The 26,415-nt window shown below is 39.9% G+C and overlaps 1 protein-coding gene across 5 annotated transcripts in view; it reads left to right on the forward strand.

Annotated features, from left to right (window-relative positions):
* LOC124551376 (zinc finger matrin-type protein CG9776-like) overlaps window positions 1–26,415 on the forward strand; it is a 265,653-nt gene that overhangs the window by 212,439 nt on the left and 26,799 nt on the right. For all 5 annotated transcript variants that reach the window (XM_047126421.1, XM_047126425.1, XM_047126422.1 and 2 more), the window contains 3 exons: window positions 1,388–1,686; window positions 11,508–11,777; window positions 23,809–24,194. In XM_047126421.1, coding sequence (XP_046982377.1) covers window positions 1,388–1,686; window positions 11,508–11,777; window positions 23,809–24,194 — 955 coding nt within the window. The remainder of the gene's footprint in view (window positions 1–1,387; window positions 1,687–11,507; window positions 11,778–23,808; window positions 24,195–26,415) is intronic.

Below are 26,415 nucleotides of genomic sequence, written 5' to 3' on the forward strand. Positions count from 1 at the left end.
CAGAGACAAAGGGGCAACTTCTCTTTTAATGGTATCCAATCACATTTAGCTCTGTGTTGCCAGCATTGAAGTCTCTCTCCTGCCTTTGACTTCACCAGGGGAGTGGTACTCGAGATAAAGCTTTTCCTGCTGTGAAGACGCTGAGCGACAGGTTTGTGCTTGTGAAGTGGGTGTATGCCATCAGTGTTATCTTAGCTCTTTACAGATATTGCTATTACTACCTAAACAATATCAGGGGTGTGCTATTGTGGCCATAACTCTAACTTTCACAGTTGGAGTCAATTTCGAGCTTCCTGCCATGTGATGGCAAAGAACGATGTCGAACTGTTCTGAATGGTGAGATGACTACCACACGGGGAAGCATATTCTCCTTCTAAGTAACATGAGGCTAGAGCCAACACATGACGCAAGTGTCGGCTTGCTAACTGATTTGTACTTCTGTGTTTTCTTAAAAAATTGCTTCATGTTGTGACCTTCAGTCTGTCGCTGTCAGAACCCAGTCACAAATAACCCCAAAGCATTTAGGGGAAGAGCTGTGACTGACAAGGAGAGTTATCAGCTGTGGAATCAACTTTTTGAAACCGTTCATACTGTACAAAATATCTGATCAGGTGAACATGCACAACAGAGGAAAATATTTATAGAATAAAAATCTACTTCAGTTACCAGTAATTTTCTTAATTTGTTCCATGACCAGCTTCGAAGCTTAAAGCTTCATCTTCCGGTGCCACCAAATAATTACGGGAAGACAAATGTGTGACGGTTGGGCCACTCAACGGTGGAGGACCACACCCACATCAAAGGAACACATGGGAGCTTAGGACCAGCAGCCACAGCACCCTCACGGACATCATGACACGGAATCACTTCTGTGTCGTACTGCCCCAGTGGGCATTGTGGCTGCTGGTCCTACACTCCCATGTGTTCCTTTGATGTGGGTGTGGTCCTCCACCGTTGAGTGGCCCAACTGTCACACATTTGTCTTCCCGTAATTATTTGGTGGCACCGGAAGATGAAGCTTTAAGCTTCGAAGCTGGTCATGGAATAAATTAAGAAAATTCCTGGTACCTGAAGCATATTTGTGTTCTATAGACATTCGTACTGTGGTGTAGGTTGAAGTCTCAGGTATCACATCCTGCAATCATTCTCCCCGGTGGGCTCTTGATGTGAATAATTTGGCAGTGGTGGTGGGGGAGGGGGAGAGGTTGGTGTGGTGCTCTAAAGCTTTAGAAAAGGATGTTACACTGACTGGTTGTATAGTGTAATGGCTGAGGTACAGTCCTCAAGTGCTAATCTCTATCAAAATGACTTTAGCACCAATTCCAGTGTGTTTCAACAGACCCGTGCCAATAACTAGACATTCTGCCCGCATATCTGTCTGTTCCAGGAATGGAATAGCATGAAAGACACTGCAGTGAGCGAAGGGGACAAGCAGCTGCTGAGCCACCTGAAGGAGCGCATCAAGCAGCGTCAGGAGGAAGAGGACAAGATGGTCGCCAGTGCGGCCGCTGCTGCCGCCGCTGCTATCGCAGCAGCAGTGAATGCTGAAAAGGTGAAGGAGAAGGAGGAGAGGGAACAGCGTGAGAAGGAGAAGGAAAGAGGCAGAGAGAGGGAAAAGGACAAAATCAGAGAACGTGAAAAAGAGAGAGAAGTTGCGAGCCGGAGGGAGGAACGTGGTCGTAATGTGTAAGTTACTAGAATTTTTCTCAAATGAAGTGTCGATAATTTCCTCGTATGCAGATAGTCATAAAGTTTTTATTATTGGCACAAAAAAATTTAACTCTGGTCATGTAACCTTGTGGCTCTTTTAGTCTGTCTTTGTATAATCACCCTTAAAGGTGGGATGTTATTCCCGGGGATGGATGACTTCGTGGAAAACTTGGCTGTAGAATATTGATCACAGTGTGACGTACTTCTGTAAACTATTTTATATTCAGACAATGCAGCAGCAGCAGCAGCTAATTTACTGACAGATTTGTACTCTACTTTATGTGACAGGAAAATGAATGTGGTAGAACCTTTATGGTTGTGTAACATGTCCGACTTGCTCAGTTAATTTTAGGGACAAGTTTTTAATGTGTTCTCGAGGCAGCTGCCTCACCCATGATTTTGTAAGTGATCAGCCAGTCACATTTCCCAGTGTAGTTATTTTAGTTTTCCTCTTTTAACTATCAATTTCAGAACATTTATTAACTGAATTTTCCATCAGTACTTCGCAGAACATGATGATAATGTTTGTAATAATAATATGTTTTCCTTTATAATATTATTTTATAGTATCTTAACCTTTTAAGTGTCACTGGAGAATGCATATACCACTAGTCATATTGCTGTTTATTGTTTTATTTACTACTGGCAATCCATGTTAATAGTATTCATTTGTTCAGAATAGTTTCTCTGACAAGTATCATTTCATGTTTCTAAATTGGTAGGATTGAGATATCAGCAAACAAGTGAGTAATGCATACCTGCCAACTCTGCTAATTTAGGCCAGAGAACCCAAGTGTTTCGCTACTCACCCGTCTCCTGATCGTTCCATTATTTTTCCCAATTTTTTAATTGATTATCATCAAATCTCAGAATTTGTTTTGAAAACCGGCCACTTCAGGTTGTTTGGTTGATAGTCGGAAGTCCTTTACTCATTAGTTTTTTACTCAGTATGAATATTCAAGTTTATTGAAATCAGGAAGTCCATGCGATCTGTGTCTCAGTTTTTATTTTTCCTCTTTCCAGTTCATTTTCTAGAATGTATGCTCATATTGCACAGTATAGTGCTCTGTTTGGACTTGTGTTTGTGTGTTGTCATTGCGCTTAAGTGAAGTTGCTTATTATTCAGTGTTTTTATAATCGGCAGACTGGATTGTTACCAATGTTATTTTGTAACCTGAATCCCTGAACGGCTTTAATGTTGTGTAAGTGGCTGCTTCAGATGTATCACATTGTCATAGTCATAGTATTTTCATTCATTGTTTTGTTTTTCATTACAGTAAGAAAATATGTCTGTTTTCTTGAAGCAATATTCGGAAAATTTCCATGCTTTTTTTAGTCCATTTAATTCTCATTGCCATATTAACATTTGTGTATTACATATTGGAAAAAGTTATTTTTCAAGGCACATGGAAATGAAAAAGCACTGAGAAAAAGTTAAATGGGTGAACTACAATAAAAAATACAAAAAAACTAGAAATGGATGTTAAAAGTGTCAGGGTGATAAATGACATTTGAAGGCACTCATATTTGAAAACAAAACAAAACAAAACAATCTAGTATCGATTATGTGGGCTACGCTGCAAATAAAGGGTATGAAATCAATGTGTTGGGTAGTTCTAGTGTTTCCATTTGTGTTATAGCTGTTGCATAGCTTTGTGATATCCTAGGGCAAGACTCACATCAGTTGTCTCCAAGTTGTACTGAAAAATCAACTGTTTTTTATATATACATCCTTATTTTTTGAAACTGAACCTTCTGATTTTTAGTTTTTGGAGGTTGGCAGGTATGGTAATGGCACAAATATTTACTGGCCCTTTTTGAGTCACCCATCTTCAGAGCTGGTTTTGTGTTGAGTTAATGTCTGTCACCTGCACATCACTCTCCTGACAGCTTTTGACGTAAACGATGGCACGTGAAATTTACTAGAACATTTCCTGCTTTATTTATGTATAAAATCAATACAGGAGTCATATGTATGCGTTTTCAGGATGGATCATCTAAAACTTACACCACAAATATAGGAGAAATGGAAAGTGCTGTTGATATGCAGTTTTCAGAGAATGGATTGGTAGCCATGGGCTTGTATTGAAGAGGAGGAGGAGGAGATTATTGTTTAAGGCCCCATCGAGAACGGGGTCATTAGAAACAGGCAAAATTTGGATTAGGGAAAGTTGGGGAAGGAAATCGGCCTTGTCCTATCAAAGGAACCATCCCCGCATTTGCAATTTTGGGGGATCACAAAAAACCTTAATCGGATGGCCGGACACGGATTTGGACTGTTGTCTTAAACAACGAGAGTCCAGTGTGCTAACCACTATTCTACCTCGTTCAATGGGGGCTCGTATTGTTAGCCAGTAAGCAGATTTTTGTGCGAACATATACTTTTTTGAAAGGAACAATGCCTATTGACATTAACAAACTAAAAGTGTGGTATATGAGAATGTCAGTGGTGTTTGTTGCAGGATTCTGGTGTGAGTCATTTATGAGGTATCACATTTTGAAAAGTTTCCGCACCGTCACTTATTTGTGCCATTCAACCTGCATAGTTGCTAGGGACGATGTTGTTATGTTTGCTTATAATGTGCTTGTGTGTGATACCCTTAAGTTCCTTGTGACTTGCTAGCCAGTCTGTGTGTGGCAGTCCAAGTCATGAGTGGATAATGTAGAAAAAGCCAACATTCTCATGGTGTATGTACAGGGGTGTATGTGACAAGCTATCCCAATAGAAGTCAACCATCTTGATAATTATTTATCAACCTCTTCAACCAGTTACTTGAAAGTGCCACTGTAACACCTTGTCAAAATAACAGAAGGAAACAAGTGATGACACAAGAGGAAGAAATTGTTGTTCATGCTGCTGTTGCAGTTGATCCGTACTTTGGGTACTGCACAATCGCTCAAGGAAGTGGCACAAGTCGGGCAAGTGTCCTATGCATTTTCCATTGACATAGGTTCCAACCCTATCACATTTCTCTCCATCAAGAGCTGCACAGAAACAAATATGAGAATTGTGTTAACTTCTGCCCATGGGCATTAAGACAGGATACTCCAAATCTATCACGTATCTTGTTCAGTGATGAAGCAGCATTTACCAATCATGGCCAGGTAAACCACTAAAACATGCATTACTGGTCTGTTGAAAATTCCCGTTGGATTTGTCAGGTGGAATATTGTCGTCCATTAAATGTTCACGTGTGGTGTGGAATAGTGAGCTATCAGCTCCGAGGCCCATTTTTCATACCTGGTACACTGAACACGTGCAAGTATCGCAGCCTCCTAACAGACCGTCTTCCACAGATGCTAGAAGACATTCCTCTGCAGCCTAGGAGGAATCTGTGATGTCAGCATTATGGCTGCTTGGACATTTCCCCTGAAATGCTAGTTGTTCCATACCAGACTGGAAGTGTGTATTACTGCTAACGGTGGTCTTTTTGAACACAACTTGTAATCCTTAATTTTCTTGTCACTTGTCAGAATTCATATAACACGTGTATGCACTTATATTGTTCTGTAGTGTCTGCTACCACAGTTGTTGTGCAAGTGTTGGTGTGGGAATTTTCCAAAATATGATATCTCATAAAAGATTCACACCAGAATCCTGCAGCAAACACTACTGACATTCTAATGTACAATACATTTACTTTATTAATGTCAATAGGCATTGTTCCATTTCAAAAAGTGTGTGTTTGCACAAAAAATACACTTCCTAAGTATTATTACAATCTGTTTATTGGCTAAAAATACAGGCAACCATCTACCAATCCATCCTGTGAAAACTGCACATCAGTAGCACTTTCCATTTCCACGATGACTGCAGTGCAAGTTGCATGTGCTTCGCCCTGTGTACATCTAGTTTTCTTCCTCACCATATATAGAACTAAATATATTGTGTTGAATTCAGTTCCTAGTTACATCCAATTTTATTGATTATATGCTGTGAATTGCTGCTTCTGATGAAGAATGAACATTGCAGATAATATTATTACACGAATTCTCTCACAAATATTAGCTGCTGAGATAATATAAATCATTTCTAGAATGAGATTTTCACTCTGCAGCGGAGTGTGCGCTGATATGAAACTTCCTGGCAGATTAAAACTGTGTGCCCGACCGAGACTCGAACTCGGGACCTTTGCCTTTCGCGGGCAAGTGCTCTACCAACTGAGCTACCGAAGGCAAAGGTCCCGAGTTCGAGTCTCGGTCGGGCACACAGTTTTAATCTGCCAGGAAGTTTCATAAATCATTTCTGTTAACAGTGCACATGAAGGGTGGTTACTGATTATATGTTACATGACAAAACAGTGTATGTACACACTTGAATATAATAGACATACTAGTTACTAATTTTTTGTTCATCTTTATAGTTTAAGGTATCATATTGCCATTTACAATTGTTTCTTTCGCTCTGTAAGAATGACTTTGTGGAGATGGCATAGGTCTGTGGCAAATGAAGTCGTGTAATGAACAACTGGAAAGAGCTTATGGAAGACGATGTAGAAGATTCAGAATTTGGAGGAGGCTTAGATGCAGATGATGTAACTGCTGTTCTACCATTTCAAACACACGTACAGTAAGTCACAGTGTCACGTGGAGCTGTGGATGAAACTTCCAGAACAGATTCAGCAGGTAGCGTAGACAGTTTGCTAGTACTTGAAGCAGCATTTTATGAAAGTTATTGGAAGCCTCCTGCAGAAATACTGAGCTGTGCTGCCTCTATAACAGTGCATAATTGCGAAAGTGTTGCCGGTGCAGGATTTTGTGCATGAACAGACCTCTTGATTATGTCCCATAAATGTTTGATGAGAGACCAAATCATTGGCTTGAATTGTCTGGAATGTTGTTCAAACCAGTGGCAAACAAATGTGTTGTGCTGACATGGCACAGTATCATCCATAAAATTGTATTGTTGTTTGGGAATGTGAAGCCCATGAATGGCTGCAAACGGTCCCAAGTAGCCAAACATAATCATTTCCAGGCAATTATCAGTTCAGTTAAACCAGAGGACCCAGTCCATTCTATGTAAACACAGCCCACACCATAATGGAACCACCAACAGCTTGCTCAGTGCCACGTTTACAAGCTAAGTCCACGGCTTTGTGGGATGTGCGCCACTCTCAAAACCTACCGTCAGCTCTTACCAACTGAAATTGAGACTCAACTGACAAGGCCGTGGTTTTCCAATAGTCTAGGGTCCAACTGATATGTTCACGAGCCCAGGAGCGGCACTGCAGGTGATGGGCCATTAGCAAAGGACCTCGCGTCGGTTGTCTGCACCACAGCCCATTAACACTAAATTTTGCTGCACTGTCCTAACAGATACATTCGTTGTACATCCCACATTGATTTTTGTGGTTATTTCATGCATCAATGCTTGTCTGTTAGCACTAACAATTCAATGCGATTGCATCTGCTCTCGGTCATTAAGTGAAGGCCGTCAGTCACTACATTGCCCGTGGTGCGAGGTAATGACTGAAGTTTGGTATTCTCGACACACTGTTGACATTGTGGATCTCGAAATATTGAATTCTGTAATAATATCTGAAATAGAATGTCCCATTTGTCCAGCTCCAACTACCGTTTCATGTTCAGGTCTGTCAGTTCTTGTCTTGCAGTCATAATCACATTGGAAAACTTTTCACATGAATCATGCTAAAAAAATTATAGCCCCAACAATGCACTACCCTTTTACACTTTGTGTAAATGATAATACTGCTGTCTGTGTGCATAGCACTATCCCATGTTTTTTGTCACATCAGCATGCACGCTTGGTCTATAGAAGTTGTGAACCACTTTCCTCTGGGATATGACTTCCTCCTGAGGACATCTGTTTGCTAACAGAAGCTGACATTGATAATTTCATGCAAATTCTTTTTAGACTTACCAGTGAGAGTACCATGTCTGATTTTGTGCTCCCGGTTCATTGGTATGAATATTTACCACCCCATAACTCGTGGTGGACTTATGAATACATAATAAATTGAGCAGTTTTACTGATTTCTATTTCCAAAGAGTACACACTGACATGCATTTTGACTGCTCTGCTGACTAGGCCATTTTTACACTAAAGGCTGTGAGATACTGCAATTTTGCAGGTGACCGTGAGTGAGGTTAGGAGATATGACATGTAATTCAGCAGGACTTCCAACTCCTCATTCTACAACTTTTTTAGCAGTTTTAACCGCATTTGTTCCCATTAATTTTGTTAAGGGTGCTGCTAACCTTGCTGTTGAGTGGACACTAAACAAGAATAATTTGTGTTTGCTCAAGGCATACCTGTATTTCCATAGTTATAATGAAGTGTAGTTTGTTTTGTTGTCGTCACTGCCATGTACATTACTGATCTCCTGAACAATAGTGCTATTGGCTTTCAGCAGTTTTTATGGGATTACAATAATTGATGAAGGAACCTTCTTAAGTTGCTTAGGAAGTTCTATTTATTCACTGATGACTAGTTTCCGACAGCTTGTCCATTATCAGATCATCTATGTACGCCAGTTTTGCATTATGACTAGGCATGTATTACAGGTCACAAAACATGTCAATGTGGCATTATACAGTGTAGCGCCAAATAGCTTTTAAAGATAACAGAGGAAACTTCGTAGCATTTGCATGTGTGTTTCCTGCTAGCAGCGCCATCTGTGTGTTCGAGTTGGATACTTCACTTGTGATGTCTGTGATTCCTTATTTTATTTGCTCACATACCAGAATTACTTCGCAAGGTTTGCATTTCTTATGATGTTAGTATGTTATGTTAGCTAATAATTTGTTTAAAGTGTAGGGTTAAAGAAAATGAAAGCAAATGATTCTGTACAGTTTATGTGGGTAGAATACAAACAGAAAATAACACGGTCATGACATAACAACACGACATAACTTCTATGCCTATGCATGTATGCACTTAGCTTTTTGGCCTATTTATTAGTTACTTTCTGTAGGTCTTTTTGATTTGTGATACTGAGGAATCATTGTTCTTATTTACAAATGCTTTGATAGAACTTCACAGTACTTCTTTGCCAACAACAAATATTAACTATTATACAGTCCTTCTAATTTGGCACATTCATTCATGACTAAGCAAATCATCTTACTTCTTACCCCATAAGTGCTTTCAATAACACTCGTATGAAAATTATGTCTAAAAATTTCTGACTTTTATATGACAAACTCTGCGCATAAATGTTGGGAGAAAAGCACTTTGTTTTGGTCGTACCTCATCATCTGTAAATGGAAGTTTTACATTTTTCATGTTCCAATCCACTACTTGCCCAGCCCATAACATAATTCCTAGCACTTGTTTCAATAGGCCTACATTCATTGATACTGATATCAGCATACACAGATAAATAAGCATTGTCTTCAGCAGACATTTCACCCCCAGATCCAATGAAATGTAGTTTTTTTCAATTCATTTAATTTTACTAGAATGCTGCTGCGTCTGTTCCACAATTTACTGTCTTGAGAGGGATCTACTGTTTGCTGTTACTGTAACCCTATATGGCACACACACTCCCTCTTCCAACCATTTTGCAGTTTTACAAAATAAGCCAAAGTATCAAATAAGTCGTCTGAGGCTCACAATGTAAATCAGCTGTTCACATCCAGTTTTAGTTTCCAATTCAAGCCGCTAGGATGTGCCAGGGATTGCTGTCGCACGTTTTAGGGAATTGTTTCCACCATCATGTTTATAAGCTATTTACTAGCGCCAACGCATGCATCGCTATATGTCAAAATGTACCTATTTACGTACAGTCGTGCATGTGTTTGCACTACATTGAATACTGCCACGTTGACGTACTTTGTGACCTGTAATGCTTGTCTTGTAATACGAAATGAATGTACACGGATGATTTGGTCATGAACAATCTGTCCAGAACTGCTCATCAGTGAATAAATAAAACTTCCTACACAGCTTAAGACTGTTACTTTAACAATTACTGTGAAAATGAATTAGTCTGTCATTGTGTCAATAGCTATTACCTTTGAATTCAGGGTGCATGTAAATCAGTTATAACTTTTAATTATGAAAAAGGTAGATAAAGTACAGAAATGGTTGATACAGCACTGAATGCAATATGTCTTTTTAGTTTTACTTACAAAAGGTAGCCACATTGAATATTTGTAACATGACAAATGTCCCTTCTGTAATCAGTTTCCCATCAAATACTAAGAAGCAAGCCTGATGATGTTAGCAACTTGGGTTACCCATTGTTGCAACTCCGTAAGCGGAGGACAAACACTCTGTCTTTAATGCAACCCCCGACACAGAAGCCCGCTGGGCTCAAACTGGTGTTCGTGTCGGCCAGTATATTGTTCCACCACACTCATTCCAAGTCAGCACAGTCCTACACAGTTACGTGACAGTGTCACAAGAACAATGTGGTGGCACACTGTCTTGCTGAAAAATCAATTCTGTGCCCATATCCTGTTGTAATTGAAGCATTAGATAATGCTCAAGCATGTCCAGCATGATAAGCCAGTTACAGTTGAGTTGGCAAAGAAAAAGAGACTGTAAAACTTGTTACAGTTTACAGCACAAAAAACATTTATTGTATGTGAGTCCCATACATGTTCGATTATGTGACACGGTTTCTGCTCACCCCCTATGCGAACAGTATACTGTATTTATTTCTGCATTGTTTGTGAACTGTAGTAGTGGATGTGCATTCATGAAACCATAAACAGTACTGTGCTCACTTTGCACCATTGTACAACTCCATGATGACTGTTGGAGTACCTCATTTGTGTATGCCACCTAGTGGGAACATCACGAACTAACAGTATTATGTGAGAATAAAACTTGAAGATACACTGCATATAGTGCTGTATCGAACCTTTCGATAAGTTACTTACCCTTTTCTCAATTAAAGATTACTTTTGTATAACTAATTTATAAACCCACCCGTATATGAATGTAGCTGTAAAAAGAAACCTACTTGATATTGTAATATAAAACCATTCCTTTACACGTAAAGTACACCATTCAACCTGAACATTTTGCTTTTGTAAATATTGTTTTACTGTCACGCTGATTATTGCGAGAAACCGTAAGTTTTATCTCCACTCCAGAAATGATAATTGGCATGTAACAGATGCATGTAAGTCCCATTGAAGTATATAACAGAACTCCCATTATTAATGTACTTTTTTCCTCCATCTTTATCATAAATCTTTGCTTCCTTTTGTGGAACCCAGTTGCTTATTCAGTTATTTTTTTTAAAACATCATTTTCACTGCTGGGTGCTCACTGTTCATATTGTGGGAATAATATCATCATCTCTGAGTCACACATCTCTCAGTATTGTCAACTTCCGTCGCAGCTGTTTCACGGAATGTTCTGGATTTGTAAACTGTGCAGCTACCTTGTCAACTCTGTGGCCCACCACCGCTGTCTTTCAACGTGTATGTATGTAATTGTCAGTAACACATAATGTAACGATTTTCAAATGAACAGGACACTTAACATCAGCCTTATTCTTTATAAACTTTTAGCTGCAATTCTCTCGATATTATCTGAACAGAGTCAGATGAAAAATGTGAATGCAGAGACAGCCACCACATGTGTGAGCCAGCTTCTTCACCCACCACGCAGAACGTCATACATCGTGCCACATCTCACCAAACACACACGTCCCAAAAAGGCTGATTTTTCTGCTCTGTTCTGCATACCAAATTGATAAAAACACTGGTTAAATACTGTCAGTTTAGCAGTTCTCTGAAAATTTTAAATCATTCTGTTAAAAAAAAATGGAAAATTTCAAAAGAGTTTTTATTTTAACATGCTTTTTCATTTGTTTCAGGCATGAAAGGGAAAGGCGGCGCAAACGGGGACGTAGCCGCAGCGATTCACCGCCCCCGACACGCCGCGGGGAGAGGGAGCGTGAGAGGGACCGTGACAGAGACAGGGAAAAGGAAAGAGAGAGGGAAAGGGAAAGAGAAAGAGAGGAAAGGGAGAAAGAACGAGAGAAGGATAGAATGAGGGAGAAGGAACGGGAGAGGTCCAGGAGCGGCAAGCGATTGTCGCCTGCCAGGAAACACCCCTCTGGGAGGATAGACCGCGAGGACGAAAGGTATGCGGCTCTCAGCTCTGTTGCACCTTTCCCAGAGCCTGTTTCATTATTTCATTCAGTTCTGTGTCTGTTCTATAGCTGTTATGCCTGTTACTATTGTGAAATTTCGTTATTTGTGACAGATTCCATTTGCAGGCGATGTGGCGACTTGTCTGGAAAATTGAGAATTTTCAGGGATATTGCAGGGGTATTGAATTTATTGGGATATTCAGGAAAGATGTAGTGTATTCTAGGATGAATTAAAGTGTTCCTTGTCACACAGAGATGTTCCGAGACATTTTATTACAAATCACTCTGTGGTTGTGCTTGAGAAATAATCAATTATAGAGTTACTTATCGAAAAGTAAAGAGGTTCATTAAATTGTAACGTTTTGATTACCTGTGGAAAACTTCTTGTTGATATTGAGAATCTTCATTATCATCCCAGGTTTGTCAGGATCCAAGCCCATTTCCCATTATGTGAGAGTGAGTGTATCAGAGTGCAGCTTACACCTGAGAATTTATCACATATAGCTGGGGCGGCATAAGAAGATCCCCGACAGAGACAGTGGGCTGAAAGAAGCATCTTTGCGCACCTACCTCAAAGAATCCCAGTATAAGGACAAGTGTGCGATTATAGTCAGATTATGTGATAGCTTTGAAAAGAACAGGGACGATGGCTGTCCTTTGATACCAGTCAGTAATGTAACTTAACAGAGTGGGAGAAGCTCTGAACATCTCTACTGTTATAGTGAAGAGAGAGACAATGGGGGAGGAGAAGGGTGCAGTTTCAGCTGGAAGCTCTGTTCTTGTGACACCTGGAAAGACAAGGAAAAGATTGTACCATGTGACAAATATTGACAGCTCTGACAAAAAAATGCGCCAACAGCCTGGTGCCCTGCTGTCGGGCTGGGATGGGTAACCGTCCGGGTCTGCCGGCTTCTGATGGCAAGCAGGATGCACTCAGCCCTTGTGAGGCCAGTTGAGGAGGTACTCTATTGAGAAGTAGTGCCTCCAGTCGTGAAAACAGACAATGGCTGGGAGAGCGGTATGTCGACTGCATGCCTCTCCATATCCTCTTCCAGTGCCGCCTTTGGGCTAAGGATGACGTGTGATTGATTGGTACCTTCAACAACTGTTCTGACAGAATTCAGTTTTTTTATGAAAATGCAGGTGGCGTACATGAAGATTGCAATTATAATAGTAGCAACTATTTACTATCAACTTATACAAAACAGATACAGGTTGCCAAGTTGTTCTTCAAAGTATTTGCTAACATTATGTATAAACTGATGCCAGCTATGTCGAAGTCATTGGACAGCCTTGTTGGTAGCTGGAATGGAGCAGTCTGTCACCCGACAAATCTCTGTAACAGTTCTGAAACAAATACCATGAAGGGCTTCGTTTAATTAATTTAATTTTACCGAGAGATGGTGTGTCGGTATTTCCAGTTGTACAAGTGGAGTTATCAGCCTTGCAGCAATTTCCTCATTTCTGGTGAGTTGTTTCCGCAATCCGTTGCTCGAAGGATTCCTCTCGATTGGTGGTTGTCTTCATGCAGAAGGGGATCACTCTTCATGGGTTTATCTCAGGATGGAACAGCTGTATGGAGAGCAGCGTCTCACACAGTGCACAATATTCCAGTGGTATCAATGTTATGATGCGGGATGTACATCTGCACCCACAACTGCGTCTATACTCTGCAAACAACTTTGAGGTGCACCACATAGGGTACATCCCACCATACCATTTATTAGCGTTTCTTCCTGTTCCATTCATATATGGAGTGTGGGTAGAATGATTGTTTGAATGCCTCTGTGTGTGCAGTAATTATTCTAATTTTATCCTCACACCCCCTATGCGAGCAATACACAGGGGGTTACGGTGTACTCCTAGCATCGTCATTTGAAGTTGGTCCTTGAAACTTACGTAATAGACTTCCACGGGATAGTTTACATCTATTTTGAAAGGCCTACCAGTTCAGTTCCTACAGATAGAACAAACCTGCGACCATTCGTGTTGCCCTTATCTGTATATGTTCAATATCCCCTGTTAGTCCTCTCTGGTATGGGTCCCACACACTTCAGCAATATTTTAGAATCGATCATGAGTGATTTGTAACCAATTACTTCTGTAGACTTATTGCATTTCCCCAGCATTCTACCAATAAACCAACGTATACCATCTGCTTTACCCATAACGGAACCTATGTAATCATTCCGTTTCACATCCATACAAAATGGTAGACCCAGATACTTGTATGACTTGTTTTGTGGAGTGCAAAATTTTACATTTCTGAGTATTTAGGGCACCACGTTCAAATCTTATCGAGATCTGACGGAATACTTATGCAGCTTCTTTCAGATAATACTTCACTGTAGGTAGCTGCATCATCTGCAAAATGCCTGATTTTCCTATTAATATTGTCTGCAAGGTCATTGATATACAACTGAACAGCAAGGGTCCCAACACACTTCCCTGCGTCACACCCGAAGTTACTTCTAAATCTGACGATGACTCGCCATCCGAGATAACATTCTGGTGGGTGGGTACATATCTACTCAGTGCATGGTGATCTAGTCTTTTAAACATGAACTGGGTTTCCTCTACATGCTCCTGCCCTGTGCTCAATGTTTCAAACTCCTCATTGAGATATGACACTACTGATTTTTTAATCTAGTTTACTGAACATACATATCTGGTTGTTTTAGCTGCCCTTTGTACTTTGGTAATCATTGTTGCCACAACTGCATTATGGTCACTGATGCCTGTTTCAATGTTAACATCCTCAAAGAGGTCAGGTCTGTTTGTTGCCATTAGATCCAATATATTTCCGTAATGAGTGGGGTTCCTTACTACCCATTCTGGGCAGTTTTCAAAGAAGACATTTAGTAAAGTTTGACAGGATGTCTTATCATGCTCACCACTAACAAAACTGTAATTTTCCCAATTAATTGTTGAATGATTAAAGTCTCCACCAACTCTGACATACAGTTGGGAAACTTACGATGTATTAACATCGAGAACTTGTGACACCCTAGGCAGGCACACGTCACAATCAGTACCACGATTTCAGCTGTGGAGGAGCTCACACAGCTGAATCATTAGACCACCACATATGACTCTGTTATTGAACTGTTGATAAGCAAAGGAATTGTGCATCGCTTAAATCATGAGCAGCTTTTTTATAGCAAAGTTTGTGCACAGTAGGTGCTCAAAAATCTTTCAGAGAATCAGAAGACTATGAGAATGGATGTTTACACCTGAGGCATCTGTTGAGATACACTGAATGTGGAATGGATTTCATTGTTGAGATTGTGACGTGATGAAACTTGGTGCCATCACATCGAACCTGCCTCCAAACGGGTGAGCATGGAGTGGTGGTATCCCAGCTACCATCATCCAAACAGAGCCCAGCCTTCCCCAGAGACTAGAAGACATGCTCAGTTTCTTTCGACGAAAATGGACCTCAACTCATTGACTGACTACGGTGGGGTGCGACAGCTAATGCTGAATAGTATTGGAACATGTTGCTGAGGGTCAAAAAGGCTATCAAGAACAAGGGCAGCCTCAAGCTCCGTAATGGGATAGTGCTTCTCCAGAATAACACTAGGCCCCGTGTGACCGAGGATACCCTTGAACTCCTTCAAAAATTTTGATGGGCAGTCCCAGAACATCCTCTGTACAACCTCAATATCTCCCCATGTGACTCATGTCTTCAGAGCCTTAAGACAATCTGCAAAACGTCAGAGGCTTCTCTGTGCCAAGGAAATACAATACAATGTGATCTGTACACTAGATCTGTCAGTAACTCAGGAGTTGCTACACTATAGCCATACACTCCCATCGTGCAGCAGGATAAGCGTATAAGTGTCTGTGGAAGTTATGTGTAACTATACGTTCCATATGAGCAATAATTATAATAATCTTATTAAAATTTTATGTATACAGTCTCCTTTTCAGTTGGGTACGCCTTATATAAAACAGCGAGTAAATAAACTTGTAGTATTTGCTTTAAGCTAACAAGTCAACAACGTACAACTTCGCGGCTGATTTATTTGTAGCAACTCTTAATTGTTAGATAAAAGTTACCACAGGGGAAAATGTCTGTGTTGCAGCCACTCAGTAAATCACACTTTAATGTCAAACTTTGTGGAAGTTTCTTCAGTCTGCCTGTTATGATAAGGTGCGCTATAAATTACAGTGAAACAGCAGATGACAATTGCTACCACACACAGTTCTGTCAACTACAAGTAATGGCTCAAAAGTCTTCGGAATGCTCGCACACATGCATCACGTATGAGATGCCATCATTTCACATAGTCATTATTGCAAATGACATAAGCCAGCAATGGAGACTTGCTGTCAAGGATGGAAACTGTAATACAAATAAAGCATAGGGGTGCATGGCCAGCAGTGAAATAGCATTGGCTATGCTGAGTGCCAAGGTAGTTAGCTAGCAACAGTACAGTTCGCTGTTGAGGATCTTCTTACAGCAACTGGACTATAACTGTGTATTTCTCACTCACATAAAGACAAAGGTAATTTATCCGTACTGAGACGTAGAGCTCTGTGACTTTGGATTACATTAATTTTAAAAAAAATACAGCAACCATCCACTTTTTTATGTATTTTTATATCTTCAGTTAATGTAGTACATATTTAAATCTTCACTTAGGATATCATTAAAAACATTGACTGCAAATTGGATGCTGCAGCTGCTTTTCTGTTCTGCTTGTTGCTCCTATTTTCCACAGTTATAAACATTTGCACCAGCATTTTTTCTTTCTGTGCCACACTTCTAAATGTGGAAAATAGGAGAGACAAGCAGAACAGAAAGGCAGCTGCAGCATCCAAATTGCAATCATTGTTTTTAACGATGATCTAATTGAAGATTTAAATATGTATTACTCCAATTGAAAGATAGGTGGAAGCTCGAAATGTGTGTGTTGATATAAATAAAAATACATAAATAAGTTGCAGATTGTTACATTTCTTAAAGTAAATCATAGATATTTTTTAATTTTGTAAAAGATATAAATATTGATCCATATTGCAACACACATGGCATTCTCTCAAGTAAAATATTTGATACATAAAATAGTTGTGTGTGTGTGTGTGTGTGTGTGTGTGTGTGTGTGTGTGTGTGTGTGTGTGTGTGCGCGCGCGCGCGCGCGGGCACGCCCCTGTTCGGATATTCAAGTAGACTCTAATAAAGGCAATCATGGAAAAGCTTTTGAACAGTGGTGCTGTAGAAAAATGCTGAACATCGGTTTAACAACAATATGGAAATGGTGGCTTGGTGCTTACCGCAGAGAGCAGCCTTAAAGTCACATTCCGCCTATCTGCGAATTGATTCCTCCTGTTTGTAGTGAATAACAATCCATCCTTCCACATTGTCGTTGTTCCATCCTGGACTTTCATTGTCAGAAGATTGGGCTGGTAGTTTGGATAGTTAATGAGGAAGTACTGAATCAAATTGGAGAGAGAAGAAATTTATGGCACAACTTGACGACAGAAAGAAGGGATTGGTTGATAGGACACATTCTGAGGCATCGAGTTTGATAATGGAGGGAGGTGTGGGGTGTAAAAAGTGTGAGGGAGACCAAGGGATGGATACAGCAAGCAGATTAAAGTGGCTGTAGGTTGCAGTAGTTATGCTGAAATGAGGCACCATGCACAGAATAGACCAGTGTAGAGAGCTGTGTCGAACCAGTTTTCAGACTGAAAAATAAACATCATTTGAATGTGCATTGAATATTCAGGCTTCAAATCTTTTTTACTATTCCCTATGCAAAATTTTACATGACCATCTTTCTTGCAATGTCATGTTTCAAGTTAACAGTGACCACTGTGTGAAGAGTGTCAGATTTGTAATGTGATACATCATTACTGACAAACCTAAGGAATTGTTGACAAAACTGTAAATTCTAGTTGAAATCACAATCAGAGAATTTCATTGGGTACTGTGAACTCTAGAAAATTAATGCTGTCTCACACAAACAACAAATATTGATTCAGAGAAATATGTATTCCCCTCTTGTTTGAATGCACTTTTTATAGCATTTCTGCCAATCCTCGAACATGTGGTGCAGGCTATTCTTTGTCAGGTCCTTGTAAATTGCTGCAGTTTACTTGAGCACTGCTTCAGAATTCCCAAACTGAATGTGCCAAAGCTTTGTCCTTAGTGACAGGAACAAAAACTAAGTTAGGGATGCAAGATTGGGCCTATAACACAGGTGTGGTACACGTGTAATGTTGAACTGATCTAGAAACTGCACGACTTGATTTGCGAAGTGAGGCTGCACATTGTCGTGATGAAATTGCCACTCAGTTTAGCCAATACTGACGAGTATTGTGCTATTGTAACTGTTGTGTGAGGGGGAACTTTTAGCTGGTAAATCATTCCATGACAGTCAAAAAATGTAATCACCATCAATTTCCGTGCAAAAGGAGCAACTTTCACCTTTTTTTTGTTGGGGAACCTGGCAATTTCCATACTGTGCTGGCTTGTTTTCCTTCAAGATCATAATGATTCAGTTGTGACTCATCACCAGTTATAATCAATTCCAGAAACGCATCCCCTCCATCAGCAAAGGGAGACAGCACCTTACGGCTTGTCTCCATTCACATAGACTTTTGTTTGGTAGTCAGCTGACATGGCATCCACCAGGCACAAGTATGGGTCAGACGGAGATGATTATGCACAGTCATAATGACACTGCCATATGAATTCTCAACACTCCACAGAAGTTATCAAATGCTATCCGCCAATCCTTACGGACAATCACAGCAGCTGTGTTGATGTTGACTTCAGTCACAGCAGAAGCTGGAACACCAGGCCCACCTTGTTCAACACAGACAGGTCAGCCTTCTTTGAAGTCCTTAAACTACCTAAATACCATTGCACGAGATAGTACATCTTTACCATATGCTTCCTGCAGCTTTTTGTAAGTTTCAATGGCTGTACACTTTGAACAAACACAGAATTTTATTATGTCATACGGCTCCTTTCGCGTCATCTCCATTTTTTGGTATTTAAAATGAAAAGGGTGTTTACTGATACAAGAGTGCTGCTGCCTATTGATATTATACATAAAAAAAACTGTCTTTTCAAATATTCGTAGTACATATAGAAAACTATAACAGAAGCTGCAGGGAAAAAATAAGTCTCAGTCCTCATTGATCAGCCCTCGGACGATATCTTGCCACGATGAGGCAAATGTAGTGGTTCACCTATTGGCAGTATTGTAGAGCAAGGCAGTCAATGACCTTCTAAACTGCAAAAGGCTATTATAATATTGTAAATTACACAGCTTAGCTTTTTGCTGTGCAACAGCTCTCTCCCCAACCCCCAGTTTCCTGCCTGTGATGTAGATGCAGGTCTCATTAGCTTATTTTTTTCTGCAAAAGTTAAAAGACCTTTTGACAGCTTCTCAGGTATTGAACTGAAACTTGTATAACTCAGTTTTAGGAACAGCTTGTTTCAACTAATAAGTAATCCATGTTACATATTCCTTTTACAAAGATAATAACTTTTTTCCTCCACTATTGAGCAAAATGATTATGTGATTTTATTTTCTGCTTATATAACGTAAACATGCACACTATCTGATCAAAAGTACCCGGCCAGCTATTAGTGGATGTTAATACTGGGGTGTGCCCACCCTTCACATTTATGACTACTGCAGCTTTGCTTGGGACACTTTCAGTGAAGTGCCTGAATGACTGTGGAGGAATGGCAGCCCATTCTTCCTCTAGAACTGAAAACAGAAAAGATGGTGATGTGGGATGCAGGGATCTGGAGTGAAACTGACATTCTGAATCATCCCAAATGGGTCCGTTGTGTTCAGGTCAGTACCATGAGCAGGTCAGTCTATTTCGGGAATGTTACTGTCCACAAACCATTGCCTCACTGGCGCTGCCGTATGACTGGGTGCATTATCACGTCGATACAATCGTCATCTCCGTACCGTTACTCTACTGTATGCAGTTCAGATGCTTTAAAATTTGATAATATCCTTCTGCATTTAGAGTTTTCTTAAGTGCGATAAGTGGACCGTACCGTAACATCCTCATATCGTAACACCACCTCTTCTACGTGTCACTGTTAGCGCTACACGTGGGGGCAGGTAACTTTCTTCCAGGCATTTGTCATACCCAAACCTCTGCATCGGAATGCCAAAGGGTAGAGATAAATTCGTCACTTCCACTCATTTCCAGTCATCCACTGTCAAATGGAAATAGATTCAACACGTCCTCAAGTGACACTTAACACTGACTGCAGAAATGTGAGGCTTATACTGAGGTGATCCATTCTTTTTAACTGCCTACACACAGCCATTTTGCTAACTGGACTGCTGGTAGCACTTTGGAACTCGTGAGTGAGTCCTTCCACTGATTTCATACAATTGTTTACAACTGCCCTACACAGTGCTAGACACTCCCTGTCAATCATTACATTAGGTCTGTCGATCTCAGTTTAGCCACGGTTGTCGCTTCGCATTTCCACTATACGATCGTATCACCGATAGTCGAATTGGGCAGCATTAGGAGGGTTTGAATGTCACTGGTGGATTTGTTATTCTGGTGGTGACATCTGATGACTAGTTTACGTTTAAAGTCACAGAGCTCTCTTGACCAGCCCAGCTGGCTGTTACTACTTCTCTACTGATAACACAATACTTCTCGCCTTTTTTACTGGCAGGTAGAGGTCAGTTCCACATTACATAGTGATGTCCTGATACATTTGACTGGATAGAGTACATTTTTAGTATGTGCATATCCCCCAGACAGTCCAACAGGCTATTCAACTATTTTCTGGAATCTGTCGTAAATGACTAATTATGTCAGTTTATAATCCTAAAGTGCTTTTCTCTCTCTCTCTCTCTCTCTCTCTCTCTCTCTCTCTCTCTCTCTCTCTCTCTTGAATTTCAGTATTCTTTTATAGAAACTGACACGAACTTCATATAATTTGAAAGCCCACTAAAACGTTCCGTTTGAGTCTCGATGCCTGTGATGTCACTCGCTAGCTCACTGCTCCTACTGTCTCGATGCTAATTCACGGTGATGTCTCGTTTTGAAAAATGTGTTGCAGATGGTGTTTGCAAATGGTGTGTAGTACCGTACTCTACAAATACGTTTATAAAAACTCTGAAAAGTTGTTTTTACGCATGAGAATGAGAAGATGCGTAAAATGAGGTTGCGCTGTACTGGCAAATTGCAACTCTGTGAACATGAGTTACTAACGTAATTAAAAGTGTGTTGCACTGTGAAGTTAACATCAACTTACGTCCAAGGTATACTCTCCCACTGTTACAATGAAGGATAGCGTCATTCGAAGAAATTAAACTTGTAATGAAAATTGTCGTTTTACCCAGATACACCTCAATTATTTGGTAGCTCAGTTGTTAGAGCAATAGACTGTCAAATTTTATAAGATTATGTCTGCAGATTGCAGGTTTGAATCTAACCCAAAAGAACATTTTAACTTATTTGTAAAAAACAACTCGACAGTCCTCTCATATGAGAACCAAATAACAATTACAAAACTTAACCACACTGAACGGAAACAGAATATTACTTTATTTTCCATACTGTTTATGTGTGATTACATTTGCAGTTGCTGTTCACATACGTCATTTTCAAAAAGATGTTTTCGTATTAATGTGACCACAAACTTTTTCCATTATTAGAAACAGTGTTTTTATCTTCGTACTGTCCATCTAGGATCCTTATTGTTTATCTTTTTGCAGTTTCATCATCTTACATAATGTATAGATGAAGTAAGTGTTAGTTTCCACTCACCATCATCACAGCCCTTACTCTTGTGTCACTTGTGTGTCGTACTCTCATTGTATCTCTCCGTACAACCTCATCGTCCTACACCTCATTGTACTGTGGGCGTATGGTGATATTTTCACTACTAGCAATGTTTTCCTAAAAAGTGAATTGTTTGTTGCAAAGTAAATGCATTTATCCTCTGTTGGCCGTTTCTCAGGCTAAGACTGATGTGGTGCTGTATACAGTACACTCACAATCAAAAAAAATGTTACAATCAGTTACTGATAATGCCATTTTTGTATTTTATGTAAACTTTTTCAAAACATATGACCCTTGGAGCATTAGAAAATGTGACCTCTTCATCTGCAGTCAGATGTGCTGTCTGTTGTGCCACAGAATGCCTGCTGGATATAGTATCTCTGCTGAGTGTCTTTTAGAAAGGAAATCAGCACTAAGTTTTGCCGAGAATAATTTTATTTTGTTTTGGGTCACAGCTCGTGGCTGATAGTTGACGATCTAGTCATAATATGTGGACCCATTTGCAAAAGTTCCACAATTCCATAGTTTTGAGCAAGTTTGGTGATATTGCAGGGAGCGGGGAAAAGAACGTCCGTCATTGCACATATCGCTGCTCTAAATGAGTGGAGCATAAACGCATCAACTTTCACAAGGCTTCCTCTGTCAAGGTTCACAGAATTTCTTTCTGTTGTTACTTAAAAGTTGTAATTGCATTTTCCATCACTGAATAGCTAAACTGTTTGTAGAAAAAGTACATAAAAAATCTGGTAACCTCGGAACTTCTGCTAATGCTCCTGTAACACACATATAGCTTCGTCTTACTCCTAGTCCGTGACATCACTGGAGCATCAGCCAGTAACAGGTGACCACATCCTGATATTTAATTATTTTTAAGCTTTAATTAAATAAAAGTAACAGATTTTTGTGAGAATATTGACTGTAAGTGCTATTTAAATGTTGTAGTCAATCAGAATAACAACAATCCAAACCACAGTGTTAACATAGGAAAATAGCCTATTGTGCTGTGACAAGTTACTGTACTGTGTAACATGCCTGAGTGTGTGTGTAAAAGTTATTTTGGTTTAATAATATTTTGCCGTAGTATTTTCTCCTTTTTCTTTCTTTGTAAACAGATTATCTGATGAGAACGTGGTAAGAAGTTGAAGCTTGAATATGATATATACCTTAGGGAACAAACAATGAACTAACATTACAGATTTCTCCACAATAACATTATGAACACAGTGCGATTTTTCTCTTTAAATTGGTGTTGGTGCTTATTGCAGGGCTTATTAATTCATCGACAACAAACTTTTAGGAAATGTGGTGAAATGCCACACATCTGGAGCCATTGTTCAGTAAGTTTGCCTTTTTTCCGTAAAAATATTAGGTCTTTTGCAGCTATGAAATACTCTTCCCATCAGATGAGAATTCTAAATTGAGTTCAGGGTTAATTATTTTCACTTGTAGAACAAACTTCATAATTATAAAGTCAGAGAAATACTCGAAGTTGTGCGTTATCTTCGAATAACATTTTCATTCAATATACTTAACATTTTTAATTATTTGACGTACCAGTAATTACAGGTTCGGAGATGTGAAGTGTTTAATGTTATTTTAATGAAATACACTGAACTTTTTGTCCAGTAAGTCTTATCACATAATAGTTTTTTGGCTGATTCATAAATTCATCTCCAGCTGTGTACAATGCAAATGTTATTGCTGGGAACGGACCACATTGTGATCGATTAGCCCTTAATGGATGAAGAGAATTTTCATTACATTAATTGTAGGTTCAATTACAAAGCTTTCAACTTCAGTTGTTGTCTTGAAACCCAATGAGGCTCTTGGCAGTGCAGGTTCCCATCATCTTTTTTTCCGCTAGAACGCATCTTAGTGATCGCCACTGCCCACAGGGAAGTACAATGCCGCATTATTGAAACCTCGTACACTCCACGTGAAACAAAAAATTGTGTGACTGTTTTCAAAATAAAGCCAATATAAATGCTTTGAAACAAAAATTTGTTTGTGTTTACCAGACATCACTCGGGCTGGAAAGACATCAGTGTTGTTGTAATATTTGTAACACTGCAACAGTAATGAGAACAAACTGTATAAAGAGAGTGTAATCGTATTGTAATTTCTTAACAGTCAGATGCCTCAAAATTATACAATCCACAACAAAATTGCTCAATATAAGTATTGTCATTTGGGACTGGCTCACACTGTACAATAATTTTTATCTCGCAAGGTCGAGCCCCACTGTGAAGAGCAGCCCGCCGGACCGACGGACACCTTCCGGGAGCAAGCGCGGTGACCCGTCGCACATCGCGGCTGCGGACGACAGCGAGATGAAGTTCGAGCGAGCCACTGCCGAGTCGGCAGCAAAATCGCGCAGCAAGGCCAAGCGGAGCGGGAGTAGCGTTGTCGGAGGCGGCGGCGGCGGCACGGGCAGTGGCAGCGCGGCCGGCAGTGCGGGAGTTGGAGGGGGCCCGAGTGCAGGTGGCGCGGCGGCGCAGGCGGCGGCCGGCTCCAAGTCCAAGCTCCCCTTCATCGGCCGCATGCCCATACTCAAGAACATTGCGGCAAAGAGGAAAGGCTCCTCTACTGACAGAGGAGATGATGACGGAAAACTAGGTAAGAAGTTTGTTTGCTTCATTTGGGGTAACCCCAAAATTTTTTTTGGAATTCCGGGAATTTTTACTGTTTTAGTTTTCGGTTAAATTTTTGTAATTTTGACTGATAAGAATTTTACTGTAGCCCCTTGCTGAAGAATAATACTCCAGCAATGAAACATAAATAGCAACTCTGATGGAATTACAATTTTCTCGAGCCATACGAGTCGGAGCTTTATCTTTGACAATGATAGAAGCTGAAGAAATGAATTAAAATTTGTGCCAATGCTGGGACTCAATACTGGGTCTCTTGCTTTACCAGGCTGATGTGCTAACCTTTATGACGCTGTAGCAGTACGGCTAACAGCTGTACATCTACCCTAGTCCGATGCCCTCCCTAAAATAAACTTCATTTCACGTCATTTTCCCCTTCTTAAATTGTCAATAGTGCAGAGAACCTCAGCAATAGTGATGATTTAAGAAGGGGACATGGGTTGAAGGTGTGAATTGAGGTTTGTGTTAGGGAGGGCAATGGACTGTGGTAGTGTTGAGCAGCTGTGTTAGCCGTACCACTACAGTGGTGTAACGGTTAGCACATCTGCCTAGTAAAGCAAGAGACCCAGTATCGAGTCCCAGCATTGGCACAAATTTTAACTCATTTCTTCAGCTTATGTCATTGTTGAAGATAAAGGTGTGACTCGTATGGCTTAAGAAAATTGTAATTCCATCAGATCAACAAATCACCTACACCTTCTGAGGTACAGGCAGGATTTCCCCATTACATCCAATGCTGAGGTCTATTCCAATACTGGAGAACCTTGGTAATAGTGATGATTTAAGAAGGGAAAAATGGGCTGAAGACGTGAATTGAGATTTGTGTTAGAGAGGGCATTGGACTAGAATAGTCAGTGCAGCTAAATTAGCTGTACTGCTGTGGTGGTGTAACAGTTAGCACATCTGCCCAGTTTCAAGTCCTGGCCATGGCACAAATTTTAATTCATTTCTTCACCTTTTATCATTATTCAAGGTAAACAAGGGAATAACACCAAAATAAAATTTTAGTTGCGAAGAAAATGGACCATTTGCGACAACAAAACACAGTGCCTACAGCAAAATGTGTCAGAGGCTTCAGGGCAAAGACAATGCAATACTTTGTAGCAACAAACTGCTTTCGAGTAGTGTGACATTACAATTGTTAACATTTCAAACATGTCAATTTGACTCTCGTTCAAAACTTATCACCTTGAGGACCAGCCTTTTAGCAAAAATTTCGGGCCCAGAAGACCAACCATTTGTGCAATTATTTAAAATTTTACTGGCACATTTGTGTTTGTATATATTGAAGGGTAACACACAGTGAAAAAGGGCTTCAGAAGTTACCATGGTGTGTTTGGTGGAATTTGTATTTATACCTTCATAATACGAAAAGATGCAGTGTATGTGTCACGCATCAGGTTTTACAGTTATGAGTGAAAGCCTATTTTAACATAACACTGAAAAGATGTATAGTGTATTTTCACCTGCAAATAATTGAGAATTCCAAAACAGTTCCCCCCCCCCTTTACTGAATGGTGGCCATTTTCGTTTGTAAGCACGCAATGATGTGTCAATTTAGAGACATTAGCAAAAATATGAATACCTCTGCACTGGGTTAAGTTAAAACATTCCATTTCACATGATTAGTATCCAAATTTTTAAAAATCCCCTTTTTAGGCCTAAAAATAATGACAAGGAGTGATTTATGAGAGTGTTTTTTCTCCTATAGTTAGATATCATACTAGCCTCCTATAGAGCACGAACACTTACAGATGTTTCCTTAATTGGGACTGAATATAAAAATATGATTTTAGTACAGTTTGTACACCTGTATGATAGCAATGTACTGTAAAAATTTCAGCATTGATATCTGACTGTGAACAAAGATATGAATTTTTGAAAATGAGGAAATAATTCACATTACTCTACAACTGATCTTATGGCTGTTGCCTATTCACGTGTGATATTGGTGGGATATAATCCGTTATTATTGAAGTAATGTACTGAATTATATACAAAAAGTGGAAACATCACTGAAATTAACGTTTATATCATTTTGACAGACTTAAAATAAATATTTTCAATTAACACCCTTCGAGATGCGACTGTTCATAAACCTGGTAGTGAATATTAAGAACACTTATGTCTTCAGACAGCTTCTGTGATATAGAATAAGACATCCCAGTTGCTGTGGTAAGTTCAAGCAT

Source organism: Schistocerca americana, chromosome 9, assembly GCF_021461395.2.
Source record: "Schistocerca americana isolate TAMUIC-IGC-003095 chromosome 9, iqSchAmer2.1, whole genome shotgun sequence".
In the NCBI taxonomy this organism is placed as follows: Eukaryota; Metazoa; Arthropoda; class Insecta; order Orthoptera; family Acrididae; genus Schistocerca; species Schistocerca americana.